The following is a 15449-nucleotide window of genomic DNA, read 5'->3' as shown; positions in this document are numbered from 1 at the left end:
GTCGTAGAATGACTGGTTATTCAAAGTTTATGTTGTCGTCAAAACCATAACGATTAGAGGAAAATTATGCATTAAATTTCAAAGATGACTAATCTGTTTCAAGAACAGTTGAAGAGAGCGATTAAAATCTTTGATAAATGGGTCCAGACCTAGATAAATGATCGAACGAAATAATTTTTTGTAAGTATACTTAAGAAGCTGCCTTGCGAGAAAGCAGACATATCTGCATAATTATATAATAATTTGAATGAATAAATACGGTATAATTCAAGAACCATGGATAAGTCTTCTGTATTTTTTGAGTTATCTAAAGCTTATTTTATTTTCGTTAATGATTCATTTGACTTTGCTAAAAATCGCTTGATTTTTAATACCTTTGATTAGCGTAATGTACGATAAAATTTCGAAAAAAAAAATTCTGATAAGAAGCAGGCAGGGTTACACATTTGATAATTAACAAACATCTGCTATATGTATTCACAATTCCAATTATCAATTAAGATATTTCTATTGTTATTAGAATCTACATCTACTTAAGTATTTTTAATTTACTGTGAAATCACTAATTTTCGTCTGGTTTAATTTTCGTTGTTTTTGAGATATGAAGAGACCCACGAAATCATGTCCCCACGATATGTAACATTTTAAGTACATGACTACTCAACAATTCTCCAACCACGAAATCAAATCCCCACAAACCAATATTTTTTCCAAAACCTCGAAAATTTGATCCCACGAAAATATGTGATTTACAGTAATAATGATACTGATAAATAATTACAGGATGAACGCTGCCTTCCTTCTCCTCGTCTGTCTTCCATTCTTGTTTGCTGATACGGTAAATGAAAATGCCGCTCTGGAAGCCTATAAGAGAATGACACCAGAGGAGAGAATGAACGGTATGTCTCTTTTCTGATCTAATTGTTTTATGCCGACATTTTTTCGACTTCAAATTGAGTACATGCATAAACTTGTACATATCTAGATGTTCCCTTTCGTATGAATAATATTTTTCAAGGTCAAGTTTAGGAAAAAAATGAAGATGGAAAACGATTTCATTCTTTTGTCAAACATTGTTCATTTTCAGACATACTAACATATTGCTCTTCTTTAAAGTTCATGAGGCTGTGGCTCACATCAAGCAGTGGTTTCAGGTACATGGAAAAGATCTGACTGCAGGCGCCTGTGGAGTATTCTGAGCAATAGAAACTGCCCTTACTCTTGGAATCGGTGCTCCAGTATGCGCTGCTGCTTGTGCTCTGTAAGTATTAACTGTGTTAGATACAAAAAGAAGAAATGGACAAAATCACTACAAACAGAAAAAAAAAAAACAACGAAAACAATCATTACAGAAATCTAAATTAACGAAAAGAAACTTTTCTAGTGAATGTCTTACGTTAAGAAATTTGATCTGGATATTAAATTAACATTTGCAAATAATTGCCAAAAAGTGTTTATTTGAAATAGTTTTGACTGAAGAGTGAGTCATTTTTCATTTGTTTCCCTGTAAACTAGAGTACCAACTAGGATATTTTTTATAAAGAATTTAAAACTGATAATTAAAAAGAAAAAAGGTTTGAGTATTCATAAACTATTGTAATTAGCGCATGCGACAGATATTCTAGATGTACTTATAGTTAATGATGCATGGCTAAATAACATATAGATTTTATGTAGTGTAAAAAATAGGAATTGTCTTATTTACTTACCAATGTAAAAAAAAAAGGAAACCCTTATTCAACTGATACACTTTTAACAATCAATTTATGTATAAATCGCAACCTAAATAATTTTGAGAACGTGCAGTATTTTCAATGACATTAAAAATATGACAGTAATAACATTGGACCAATTAGAATACAAAAAAAAAAAAATATTTCGAATCCAGCACATGCACACGGATACAAATAATCTTTTTTTAAAAGACAGTAACTGTTAATTGTTAACGAATAGGCAAATAAACGAGAGTCAATTAAATACATGATGATTTCTTATTTGACATTCAATTTTCAAATATTTTTTTTTATTTTCAGGATTGCACTGATTGGTTGAAAGTATGAAAATAAAATTTCTTTCACAAAACTAAATATTTCTTTTATCATTTTTAAAACATTATTATGTTTTATCAATCATGGTTAATGTTCAGGATATCACTGTGTTGTATTCTAAGATTTAACCAACAAATGCTAAAAAAGACCGGTAATAAATTCAACTTTGAAAGTTTTTTTTTCTCATGCAAGAACTCTCAAGCAAATTTTATTCAGTACTGTTGACAGTCTTTATAACAAAATCCCTCTTTCTGACAGATAAGGAAGTTAAAAAATGTTGAATAAAACTTTCTTTAGAAATGTTTATATCAATCAAAACAGACATCTGAAAAACAGAAGGTAATCTCTACATTTAATTTCAAGATACACACTTTTTCTGTTTTTACTAATAGATCGTGTATAGTTTTAGTTCAACTTAGAATGTACGAAGAAGATAATAGGGATATATATCGAACATAAAATTTTTATCTTCAACTAAAATGAAAGTGCAATCATGTAAAGGGAAAAAAAGGTCGCTCAGAAAGATATTTAAAATCAGCATCATTTTTTATGCTCCTTGAATGATGGAATCAGAATAAGTTTATGTATTCTTTAATGACACATTCATGTATAGATGATTTATTAAATGGCTTACTTTTTGGTTAGGATATCGATAACGCTTACATCTTTGCTTAAATATATATGAGGCGATTTTGCAGACAGATGTATGTAGATATTATATAATTTGGTAAGTACACCCAGATATTCTGTCTTAAATAAAAACTACAAACTTAAAATCGAAGTCCGCGATATTAAAGCAGACGTTTTCTTAGGATTTGATCTTAAACATTTATTTTAATTTCTAAAAATCTTGAAAAGCAAACTTTCGATAATTTTTAGATAGAAGCTTTGTCGCAATAAGTACATCGATTACCTGAGTCACTCAGGTGACCTATTGCTATTTGTTTTCGTCCGTGGTCGTGCGTGTACGACGTGCGTTGTGCGTCGCTCGTAATCGTTTTGAACAAATTCAGCTTCTCTTGAACCATCGAGCCAATTTCAACCAATTTCGACATATAGCATCACTGGGTGACGGGGTACAAAATTGTAATTTTAGCTCCCTGTGTGATAGATGGTGTTAAATTCATAAAAATTAGTGTTATAATTAAGAAAAATTCCATACCCATGAACATCAAGCAGTCAAACAGTTGGCGTGATTGTAATAAACATTGAGCCTTCTACTAAAACTTTGAAATTCATGACCCCAGAGTCAGGGGTTCTGGAGTTAGGGATATATAGCGAGAAGCATATATTCTTTTAAAAAGAAAAGAAACCTAACAATAAGGCTTTATGATAAACCTGATGACTTCAATATTTCAATTGTCAATTCCCCTTACTTAATATGTTGCAATATACCCTTATCACCTGCATATGGGGTTTTCGTCTCCCAGTTGATTCAATATGCAAGAGCATGCTCTACGAACGAACAATTTCTAAAAAGAAGCAAGCTATTGACAAACAAGTTGATGAAACAGGAATATCAACAGTTTCGATCGAAGTCATTATTTCGCAAGTTTTATAGTTGATAAAATGACCTTGTCAGTAAATACAACCTATCATTAAGTCAAATGCTACATATAACTTACATTTTTCATACTAATTGATAGGCCATTATTTACACACTAAAATGTCTACGGATTTTTTCGTTTTTTTCCCGATCATGACAAGGAGCACACGGCAGGTGTGACCAGTCCGCAGGGGAAGCTCACTTCTCCGTGGCACCTGATCCCACCTCTGATGTTTTGGAGGTCCATATTTGCTCTCCTCCCGATTTGTATTGTTTTAATGGACTTTGAGCTTGAATGCTGTTCGTTATCTCCATATTTTATTACATAGTGAAAATGTATTATCTCTTTGAAATCTTCTTCTCCTCTCTCGATATTAACAAACTAGATGCATAGTTATGATGAGCCAGGATGCCTCTTAAAAAAGAAAATTCTTGGCGCCTGGATCAGAGGTTCTGGTTCTAAGGTTCTCTATAATTAATTAAAATAGAATTAATTGTGAAAAAAATCTTTTCTGCTCCTGTAGGTGTATAAGCAGATGATAAACTGATTGCGTAATTGATATGAGGATGCTTCTACAGGTATATTAAAAATGCATTATTTCTTTGAAACTCTTCTTTTCTGCTCCTTTGTATCCAAGGAGCGAACAAAGTACAAATTGTTATTAGAAAAGCTATTTTATCTGAATTTAGGTTATCTGAATCAGTTATGTAACATATTGCTATTGCTACAATGTATTTTTCGTCGCGCGAATGTGCGGTTGTACCGCTGTGCGTCGTGCATAAACGTTTACACATTTGCAACCTTTTCTCAAGCACTGGACCAATTTCAATCAAACTTGCCACAAAGTTTCTTATGGTACATGTAAAGTGATTTCAAGTTTATTCAAATGAAGAGCAGTGCTCCCTTTCAAGGAGAGATAATCAAGGAAAAGGCAAAAATAAGGTGGAGAGCTGTTTATTAAATTCTTCCTTTTAAGAACCTCTGAGTCAGAAAAGTTGAAGCTTATACACATGTATGTAAGCTTGCTGACAAAGTGAAGATTCAAATTTGTTTAAATCATGGCCCTGCAGCCGGGAATAGGGTTGGGCCATAAACGGGATCAAAGCTTTACAAAGGAATATAAAGGATGATATCTCTTAAAATCTTCTCAAGAACTGCAGTGTCTAAATTGGCCATATTTATACGGAAGCATCCACAGGTGGATTTTTTTCTAATTATAACCCCATGGGTAAGGGTGGGGTAACATTGAGCAATCAAAGTTTTACATAGGAATATAGAAGAAAAATCTTTGAAAATCTTCTCAAGAACAGTAAAGCCATGATAAATCATATATGTTGAAGAATCCTCAGGTATTGTAGATTCAAGTTTGTTCAAATGGTTACCCCCTGGGGAAAGATCGGAGCAACAACTGCAATCAAAATACATTGGAATATCAAAAAAATCTTTAAACATTTTCTTCCAGGAACAAAAAAGCCATGACTGGTCATATTATTATGGAAGCATCTTCGGGTAATGTAGATCCATGTTTGTTAAATCATGACCCTTTGGGGTAGGATGGGGTCACTAAAAAGGATCGAAAGTTACATGAAAATATATTTTTTTCTTCAAAATTTTCTTCTCGGGAACGGCAGGCACATGATACGTCATATTAATATTGAAGCATCCTCAGGTAACTAGTGCAAATTCAAGTGTTTTTTTTCAAAATGCCCTTGGGGATAGGGTGGGGCCACAATAAGGAATCAAAGTTTTACAGGGAATATATAGGACATTTATTTTAATATCCTCTCAAGATCAGCAGGGCAATGATTAGTCGTATAAATGTGCAAGCATCCTCAGGTAAGACTGATTCATTTTTTCCAATCAGAGTACATTTCCAAATAGAGATAAAAACTTATACAGGATTATTTAGGAAAAATCTTTTAGATTTTATTTTAAAGAACAGTAGAGCATGGTTAGGCTTCTTAATAAGGTAGCATCCGCATGTAGTGTAGATTCAACTTTGTTCAAATCAGGCCCCCCGCAGATGGTTAGGGGCGACACGAAGGAATAAATCTTTTACATGGGAACATTAAGGAAAAATCTTTAATATTTTTCTTCTTGAGAGCAGCAGGGTCATAATATGCCAGCATCCTCAGGTAATTCAAATTATTTTTTTTTCTAATAATGGTCCTGGAGGAGGATATCGATGGGATCACAATGTGGGATCAATGAAGGGATATGAAACAAATCTTTATAATTTTTTTCGCATGACGGAGGGTCGGGGGTCATACATATATATTGAAATTAATTATACAATGTTATTTATTTAATTTACATTTGGATAAATAGGAGGCAAGCTGCATAAATATGAGATCAAATAAAGAGTTCTTATCAAACTGTAAACTGTCTGTGATATAAGTCTCAGGCAGTTTCAGTCCGGCCCAAAGTGGTCGTAACCTGAAAAAAACTCACGATAGACCCTTTCACTATAACTGCGGTACTACTCTTTTGCAGGGCAAAATGGTATATTTTGCTGAAATATGACGTAAAGCCAATTGATTAAAATACGTCATTTAATTTACTATTAACAAAAACTTCGCCAAAAGTTATCAATTTGCCCTGCAAAAGAGTAGTACCGCATATATCGTGAAAGGGCTAATACTCAGGTGACCGTTAAGGTCCATGGGTATCTTGTTTCATAAAAGCCTTAGCAATTTAAAAAGGAAGCCCAAGAAGAAATTCGTTACAAGGATTTTTAAACATCTTTTTTTGTTTGAAAAAGTGTCTTCATATAAATGGTATGTAGAACATTGTTATGTAATTTATTGTTAGTTATAGATTGAACCAGCTAACTGATAAAGTACAAATCCTGTGTGTAGAAAATAATCACCTATATCTGAAAAGATATTTATCTTTTTTTTTATAGAATGTTCCTGTTAAACTCAATTAGACGACGTCCTGAGGACTTGTGAATTTAAAAAAAAAGCAATGAAACAGTTCAAGATTTTCCTTTATATATCTGGACATGCTGGACATGGCGTAGAGTCAATGACAAAGTATGTATCATCATCGTGTTTGTCATCGCAGTCATCACTTAGAGAAGTCTTATTCTCAGTGATAATTCCTTCACCCTGTTCTCTTGTGTCTGTGGGACCACCATAAGAATCAGAAAAATGTACTTTCACATCAACAGTTTCACTGTCAGGTTCTGGATCTTGATCTTTAAATTCCTCGGGATTTTTTATGCTTGATTTTCTTTTTGCCAAAACAAAGTAAGGATCACTTTCCCTATTTTCCTCTAGTTTGATGGTCAATCCATGATCGTCTTGTCTGTAACAATCAAAATCCACGATACCGTTAGACTGCTCAGTGTGTTTCATTTCTCTACTCTCATATTCCTCATCGATATCTTTGTTTGCATCCATATTCGAATCACCGTCCTTTGTTACGCTTTGTGATTTGTTAGTATGCATTGTACATGTACGAGGCAAAATGTCTCTAGGCTTGATGAATCGTTCTCTCTTTACGGTATCTCTATAGATGGGCTAAATGAAAAATGTGTCAAAATGGTTTATGAAATGTTTTACAACTTGATCAAAGTTTTATGAAGTTAAAAATTCACATTCCTAAAAGTTGAATTCACCATGCATCGGACACCCTCGTACTTCAACAAGTTCTAGCGATATCGCTACCGACAGAAAATTATCGAAATGGAACATGTAGTATGTAGTTAAAATATAAATTTTTGACACAATTGTGTGCTATTTATTGAGAAAATATCACTTAAAACCGATTTTTTCGGAATAAGTCAGAATTCGCCATGGATCGGACAATATTCACCATGCATCGGACATACGGTATTTAAATCAGAAAAATGTCATATCTTGATCTCGGTTCTTAAAAATTAGCGATATCGAAACATTTTTAACTTTTAATTTAAAAATTAACCTTCTAGTTAAATTTAAATGACTATTTCGATCCACAAATGTGAAGAGATTTTAGTTGCATCACATCGCCTCAGAAAGGCTTTACAATGCTAGTAATATGGCAACTCGCGTCTTTGTCTCGTGGGTTATCATAATCTAGGTTAGTTAAAGAAATAAATTGAGTCCACTTCTAGTCGTCATATATCGATAATTTGTATTTTCACTGAAAATTTAGAGTTTTTTATTTTCTATTTCCTTAAAGAACAGCTGTCATTTGGGTTTTATATGAAAATGGAAGTGATTACCCATGCATCGGAAAGTGTCCGATGCACGGTTAATTTGTGTCCGATGTACGGTGAAATAAACATACGAGTAAAAAAACAACTCTAAAAAAATATTATACAAACATTGAAGTAAAATTTTTGAAAAAAATTCTTTAAAATTATCAGGCATTGACAAATTCTACCTAGGCCCGACTCGTTCCGTTGAAGTCTATTTAAAAGAACGACAACTCTTAAAATTGCAAAAGCGTCCAATTCTGGTTACTCCCCTTTGATGACGCAAAATATGACGTAATTTTAAGGCCATTCGTGTGGTATTTTTATCACAACATGAACTCGGCATCATTAAAAAGTTTAAATCTTCACCTTTAAGACAGAAACAAGTAAAACACGGGGAGACTCAGGTTCAATGAAAGTCTAGTATTGCTTAAAGTTGTCCGAAGCAAGGTATGTGTCCGATGCATGGTTAACTTACCCTACAGCTCAATTCTTTTCTTTAAATACTTTATTGGTTTGGTTCTGTCATAATGCATAATGCATATATGGATACCCCTAACATATGGATACCCCTAATATAATCCATAAATATTTCAAGGCTATTAATGCTACAATTAAGAACGTGTTACATATTTTTTTTTTTAGAAAGATTAAAAATAACAATGAATTGCTTTCTTTCAATCTATAGGAGTTCTAGATCTGATGACAGAGAAAAAAAAAAGAAAATGTATCGTCAAAGATATGAAATGTGTTGTGGAAACTTTTAATATTACCATCAATTCATACTCGTCAATATCATGATAGACAGATGCTATGGCTTCTTCTGTAGTATTTTTCCTGTGTTTTTCAATTTTCCTACAAATATCAAATATTTCTTTGGATATTTGCGTGCAGTACTTTCATCAAAATTCATTTCAGCCTATAAACATTAAATCAAGAATAATTTAATTGAAAGTATAATTGTTGTACATTGATAACTGCAAATGCAAAACGACATGTTACATTGTACCTGTTCTTATAGGTAGAGTGTTTCCAAACAGCACAGAAAATAGCTGAGGAAGTTATAATTCCTACTGCTGTACCACATAAAAACCAACCACCATCTGGCATTGTTTTCTACCAAACATAAATAATAGTGTTTAAATATGCATTGATAGTTCATACTTGTAATACAGGGAAATATTTCTCAATAAATGAAATATTTTTTCAGTGATTAAATCTTAAAAAAATACAAAAAAATGTTTATCCACGCAGCACTATTAAGGCCACATAAAGGGGCGGGGCCAAATTTATAAGATGAGCAAACTAAATTTAAAACAGAGTGGGGAAAAAATGTTATTTCGGTTAATAATTAAGTCATACGATAATATAAGAGCTTTACAAAAATAAATTCAGTTTAAAAAGGTATCTATTTGTGCACGTCTATATTCTGTTGATTTCTTTATAGTACGCATTACCAGTGCTGCGCTGAAATTAAAAATAATCCATAACAATTGCCAAATAAGTGTATGTTGACAAAACACAAACAATACACAGATTGTTTGCAAAGGGGTAATTGCAATAAAATAAAAGAGAGATGAGATATGAAGATAACAAACAATTATGAAACTCAAAATCCAAGAAAAAATGACATATTCAGAGCATAGCTAACACTGACCATTGGAGACATCACATGTGGGATCTGGTAACATAAATGAATTAGCCCTTTTCATACTTATGAGAAAAATTTTCATTCTTATTGGATAAATCAATAGGCAAATAAGAATTATAACAATGGTCTTATAAACATTAAAATTCTTGCAAAATGTTGAATTAAAAGGTAATTGATATTACCTAATTCTCATTAAGTGTCCTGGCTAGATTCAGTAATTGATAGTGCGCAAAGCCATACGCAGATGGTGATGGATTATTAAAAAAAGAAAGGGAAATTGAAGAAAGCAGATTTGAAGTCCGAACGTGTATCATAATGTTTAGTTGTTAGTTTGCCATCAATGTCTTTTTCTAGTTAAACACCCACTTACGAAACAAGTGTGTCAGACTCTGTGTTGTCTTTAAGTTCATCAGTTGGAGAAATGAATATTGTTAATTGATAAAACATCGTCAATATATTGAATTCCACAGTTATAGATACTTCATCTTTTCTTGAAGAAGTTTTTGAGTAAGAATGCAAATGCATATTGTCGATTAATATCCTTGGGAAATTTAACAGATTGTTGGAAAACCTGGTCTCCAAAGACTATTATCGATGAAGAACTCCAGCATCTTTATATAAACTTTGGAGTTATTGTGTGCACAATGCTTTTAGCATAAAATTTTTGTAGATGACAAGTTTGATTCAAGAGCATGTACTACATATATAGACCAATTTCTAAAACGAAGCAAGCTATTGATAAAAATTTAAGATTTCGAATTCAATCAATCTTACTATAGAAAAATAGGCATGGATACATTAAATCAACTTAAAAATATATCAAATTTCTCAAGATACCATTGATTTAAATCAATTTTAAAGATCAGTTATAAATTTTGAACGTCTGTAACATTTATCCATAGAACTAGGAAAATGGCGAACACATTCAGATAACTTACTTTCATTCAACTCATCATTACATGTAGAAAGTTATACTCTCACAGTAATTTCGACATTAGAAAACTACAGTCCTCAATAAGACCTTGAAGTGAATCTTAACAAAATAGCAGTGTCCTATAGTTAGTATTTAAAATTTATTCCTTCTTGTATCTATGGTATGATAAAAAATTGCTCAATGGGTACATTGCGACAAACGAAATCCACGTTAATACAAGTGTGGTAGATGTAAATCATTTTGACTAATATTGTTAAATTGTTAATCGGAGAAAATTTAAGCCCCTCAACTCCAGTCCAAGAGGTATGACCAGAATTAAACTACAAATGTAAATTGGGATAATTGTTTGTTTGTTTGTATGTTGTTTAACGTCCCTCTCGAGAATTTTTCACTCATATGAAGACGCCACCACTTGCCGCTGGAGAGCTGTCCTATACTAGGCACTTACGGCCATTGAGCGGTGAGGGATCTTTTTCGTGCCAGCACCTACTGCGACACGGGACCTCGGTTTATACGGTCTCATCCGAAGGACCGGTCTCCACGTCCCACAGTGGGATTCGAACCCGCAACGTAAGGATCAACTCCTTACTCCGCGACTCTAGGGATAATTGTAAATCAAATCTTAGTTCATGTATTTATAACCCCTCTGTTCTTTAAATCTTTAAAAAAGGAGATTTTCCCATTATATTATGTTGATTTTCAAAACATTTTGGTCCCACCCCAATCGTAGGGGCCATTGTTTGAACAAATATGAATTTTAAAATGTCCAAAGTGCAAAATGGGATACTTCCACATCAATGAGACTATTCAACGCACTGCTTTGTGAAAAGACGATGCCTATATTTTCTACGTTAATTTGACCCCAGATGTTGCTCCACTTGTCCAGAGTCCTTGATTTCAACAAAGTAGAAAATGATCAGCAGTGGATGTTACTACTCTTAGGTACCTGATCCCACCTCCGGGATATCGAAAGATCTTTGTTTTATGCCCTGTTCACAGAATTGTATTATTTGTATTTTTTTTTTTTTTTTAGATCGATCACTGTTCATTGCCTTCACTTATTTCATTGAATTATCATGAATCAATACTGATAGTTGACAAACACCTTTGTACGTGTTAATTTCACTAATTTTGTTTTAACTGTTTATCAGAGGATTTCTTCAATTTTCCCCTTTAATTCACATGTCAAAACACCCAGTATTGTGGGCAAACCACAAACTTGGGGAAATAACTTGAACGAACGTGAATCCCTTCATAGGGAATTTTAAATAGTTACATAGCCTAATACAGCTACCCTTTTATAATGCTATTTAAAGAATTATAAAGATTATTCCTATCAGGCTGTCAGTTCAAATGTTGACTTTTTTTGACCAATTCTACATCGCATTTGATAAAAGTTATATTCATACTCGGTAAGGAAATTCTCACTTCAATGAGCAAGAGCCACGAACCATCAAAAATGGCCCTGTCTCAAAAAGTAACGGGGTTTTGTCGATTGATAGTGTATACTTTTAGCTTTTCTTTGCCGTTTTTCTTTTTTCGATATCGATTATATTTTTTTTGAAAAAGAAAAATGCTAGAAGAACGTCATTTTTTGAAACGTAACGTCGTGGGGCGGAAAAATTACCTTGAGCGATTTTACATATGTGACTTTGAATTAAAACTAGTATTAATTGGGATAGACATTTATTATCTTACTAATAAACTTCATAATTAATTTAAGACAATTAAGAACAGTTGGAAATTGATTTCACATCACAGTCTTGATGGCAACTGCGTGTTTAACTGATTGAATATTATAGATGCATGTACAGTAAAAATAACCTGTGTTACTGTCTCGGAAAGTTTTCACTCTACCTGGTCCCTATGCTATTATAATTTTTAAGAAGGAACATTGTATTTCTATCCCTTGAACACATTTTTGTGCGATGCATCGCTCCTAATTACATGTAAGTATTGAGTATTGAACATCGTTAATAAAACATAGGACTTGCTTCAAAGGACGATAGCCTGTCCAACTTAGTTTTCCGGACTTTTTCCTACACGCCTGCAAATATTAGCTGATCTTTGAAATGCGCGTCCAGGCACGAAGTTTGTTTTTCAAAGTGGGGAAGGGGGCAATCAGAAAAAAAAACGACAAGATACCTGAAATGATCTTAAAACGAATGTTTCTAAACTGAAGAACTACAATGTAATTCAAAAACTGGATAGAAGTAATTGCAAAAAAAAATTGTTTAAATGGAAATAGACTTTTAATGTGAAATTCTTAGATCCTGAACTTGCGAGTATTTTAACATATAAAAGTTCTAAATGATTTGGGAAAAGGGAGGAAGTAAAAAGTTGGAAGGACTTGTTTCTAATCCATTTATTCATTTGTAACAATAATTTGAACGCCGTTTACGAAACAGAAACATAGAAAATTATAGATTAATTGAAAAGGGGTGTCGCAACTTATCAGAATGGTTTATGAAGTAAACAGAACTCATCAAAACATTGTCGTCCTAAATGTGAGTTTCATTGGAGTAATATGGAATACATTTCAAAAAAAATATTCTTAAGAAAGAAAAATCTGTGAAAAATCACTAATTTAAGGCTAAAGCAGAAAATAAATCAGCCCTGTTCATTATTATATATTTATCGATATTTGCTAGACCCCCCCCCCCCCTTCTCTTGCAAAATATTCGAATATTTCTCTCCCAAATATCTTTACTGCAAGGAATTTGTAAAGATAGAAATCTGCGAAAATTATATGATTATTTCTTATGTAAATGTACAAAATAATTAAACTTGAGCAAATATTCGTTTTTAGCATACTTAACTATAGTGTAAAATTCCCACTTTCGATTTCATTGCACATAATGGTTTTTATGCTATATAAAAATTAAAAAGAGTATAGCTGCATTTATATTGCTGTTACGTGCAGGCCCGTAGGAAGCAAATTCAGTTCAGTTTGGGAGGGGACACAACCATACATTTTCAGTTGACAGTTGAGGAGGAACTAAAAAAAAAAAAAAAAAAAAAGGTCATCAGACGTTTTTATTGAGGGGGCACAAGCATGTTTACCATAGTAATCTATAGTAATCCCCTCTGTGCCCCACCCCCGGTTCCTCCAGCCACATGATGTGGGTCACAGTCATAAGTGAAAGACATGTATGGATCTTCATTTATCCTTGTCTTACTGTCTTACAATCAGCGCAAGATTGATTTTATTCAACAAAATCTTGCTTAAAAGGGTCTTACCCGCAGAAACAATAAGAGCTGTCCCTATATTTTCTTTTCTTTTTAGTTTTCTTTATTAAATTTTTTTTTGTTCACAGTGGTGGTGCCGCACCAGCCCCCCCCCCCCCCCCCCCCTTCTCACTGAGGAAAAAAATGAGAGGAGTAGGAAAGTCTAAAGCAATTTTCAATTTCTAGATTGATTTCTACAGTAGCTAAATTTCCTTTATGTGCAGAGGCTGTTAAGAAGAGATCAAAAACACCGTATCAGTTCTTATAATAAACGAACTATAGTCTATTATAGCCAACTACAGTGATAAATTTAACAATGTGAAAATTTTTAACAGCAGTGATAAATTTGACACTTTGATTAACTATAGTGATAACTTTGAAAACTTTGATTTACTATAGTGATCACTAAGACACTACAGTGATAACTATGACCACTTTGAATTACTATAGTGATCACATTGAAAACTTTGATTTACTACAGTGACTACTTTGGCACTATAGTGATCACTTTGGAAACTTTGATTTACTATAGTTTACCATAGTAAGCTATATAGTTTACTATAGTATTTTTGTTAGGGTTTTCTGGAGAAAAAAAAATAGTAACTATGAAAAGTAAGTAGACACACAGATAAACATATGATTGAAGCTCACAAACTTTGGTCAGAAATGCTTTATCGAGTTTTGTCTCAGCTGAATTGATAATAAACTTAAACCAAATTTCAATCTGATTAATATTATTAATGTACCTGTAAGTATTGAGTCCGTTTAACTTCCATTGTAACAGTAAAATCTGTTACCGTTGTTAGTGTTGGCTGTAAATTTCGTATCATTAAATTGCAGTCAAATCGATATCCCTTTGTGTCGGGGGTAATGCCCAATATTTTAGCTGCAGCAGGCTTTATCTTAGATAGTGGAAGTCTTTTCAGGCATATGCCAATAATATCATTGAATGTGGAAGTGGTATTTTTATCATAAATGCATGTCTTCAGGTTTTTGTCTCTGTTTTCTTCTATAGTCAAATGATATGAAGAATCATTCTGCTTATATCCACGCATGTATTTTTTAAGATAATCTGAAAAAATAAATCTTTTATTACCAATTAAATTACGAAGGCTTTCGGAAATTATTGAGATTTTTACTTCAATTCTATAACAGAAAGAGATCAATTCATGAGAGTTCATTAGAATTGTCATCGTGAAATTGAGTTTTATTAATAGAATTTCACCATTTTTGCGACAGCTCCCAGTAATTACATGTGAAATGTTCCTTCTGTCTGAATACTCCTTCAAGTTCGTCAGTGTTTCAGTGAAAGATGTCTGAATACGCTCGAAAAAAACTATCATTTCATTTTCCAATGTTCTAAAAATTATAGAAAAAGCATCAGCTAAAATCGATTGCTTTTCTTAGCTGTAAAATAATGAAAGCAATTCATCTCCCTTACCATTAACATTATAATACATGTATGTTTGCAACGTGTTAAATAAAGTTACCTGTCGTAACTTTGGATCTCCCTGCACATCAAAATGAAGGTTAAACATGTACCTCTAAAAATCACTAAGAAAAAAAAATCGGATTCAGAAAAACTGCATGGAAAGTGTGTAAAAACAATATTATCTGCCTCGTTTTTAAAACCTCAGACTTACCTGCCATTACGAAAGTCATGGTCATGATGCTTCACTCCCCTGCTTCCGAATAATCTGCACAAGTACTACAAAGACGTGAATATACTATTATGACAATACTAACAATATTGTGCATCATTTTAGCTTCCAGTTATATACATGTATAAATACTAACAAGCAACGTACAGCCTATAAAATAATTAGACAAACCAGATTCTAAATGTTTTAACAATGGA

General features: G+C 32.8%; 1 protein-coding gene across 1 annotated transcript; it reads right to left on the bottom strand.

Moving 5' to 3' along the window:
• Positions 1 to 6566: 6566 nt before the first annotated feature.
• Positions 6567 to 15141, bottom strand: LOC133187901 (uncharacterized). The gene is made up of 6 exons (XM_061323295.1): positions 15082 to 15141; positions 14817 to 14950; positions 14338 to 14663; positions 8788 to 8894; positions 8552 to 8633; positions 6567 to 7119 (listed from the first exon to the last, which is right to left on the bottom strand). Exons 1-6 carry the CDS (start codon positions 15108 to 15110, stop codon positions 6586 to 6588), a joined length of 1212 nt encoding a protein of 403 aa, XP_061179279.1. The 5' UTR covers positions 15111 to 15141; the 3' UTR covers positions 6567 to 6585.
• Between the last annotated feature and the right edge of the window lie 308 nt (positions 15142 to 15449).

Source organism: Saccostrea echinata, unplaced genomic scaffold (genome assembly GCF_033153115.1).
Source record: "Saccostrea echinata isolate AGI-Se365-2 ecotype Australia unplaced genomic scaffold, CSIRO_AGI_Sech_v1 ptg000015l, whole genome shotgun sequence".
In the NCBI taxonomy this organism is placed as follows: domain Eukaryota; kingdom Metazoa; phylum Mollusca; class Bivalvia; order Ostreida; family Ostreidae; genus Saccostrea; species Saccostrea echinata.
The sequence above is the reverse complement of the archived record's forward strand: the minus strand, read 5'-3'. Positions and strand labels throughout refer to the sequence as shown.

What these genes read in the sequence shown, in the direction of transcription:
- LOC133187901 (XM_061323295.1), bottom strand. Translation starts at nt 15,110, where the DNA reads ATGTGCAGGGAGATCCAAAGTTACGACAG. An exon ending in TGGGAGCTGTCGCAAAAATG is followed by an intron (nt 14,664 to 14,816) that starts GTGAAATTCTAT and finishes TTATTTTTTCAG; the next exon opens with ATTATCTTAAAAAATACATG. An exon ending in CACTCTACCTATAAGAACAG is followed by an intron (nt 8,634 to 8,787) that starts GTACAATGTAAC and finishes TGATATTTGTAG; the next exon opens with GAAAATTGAAAAACACAGGA.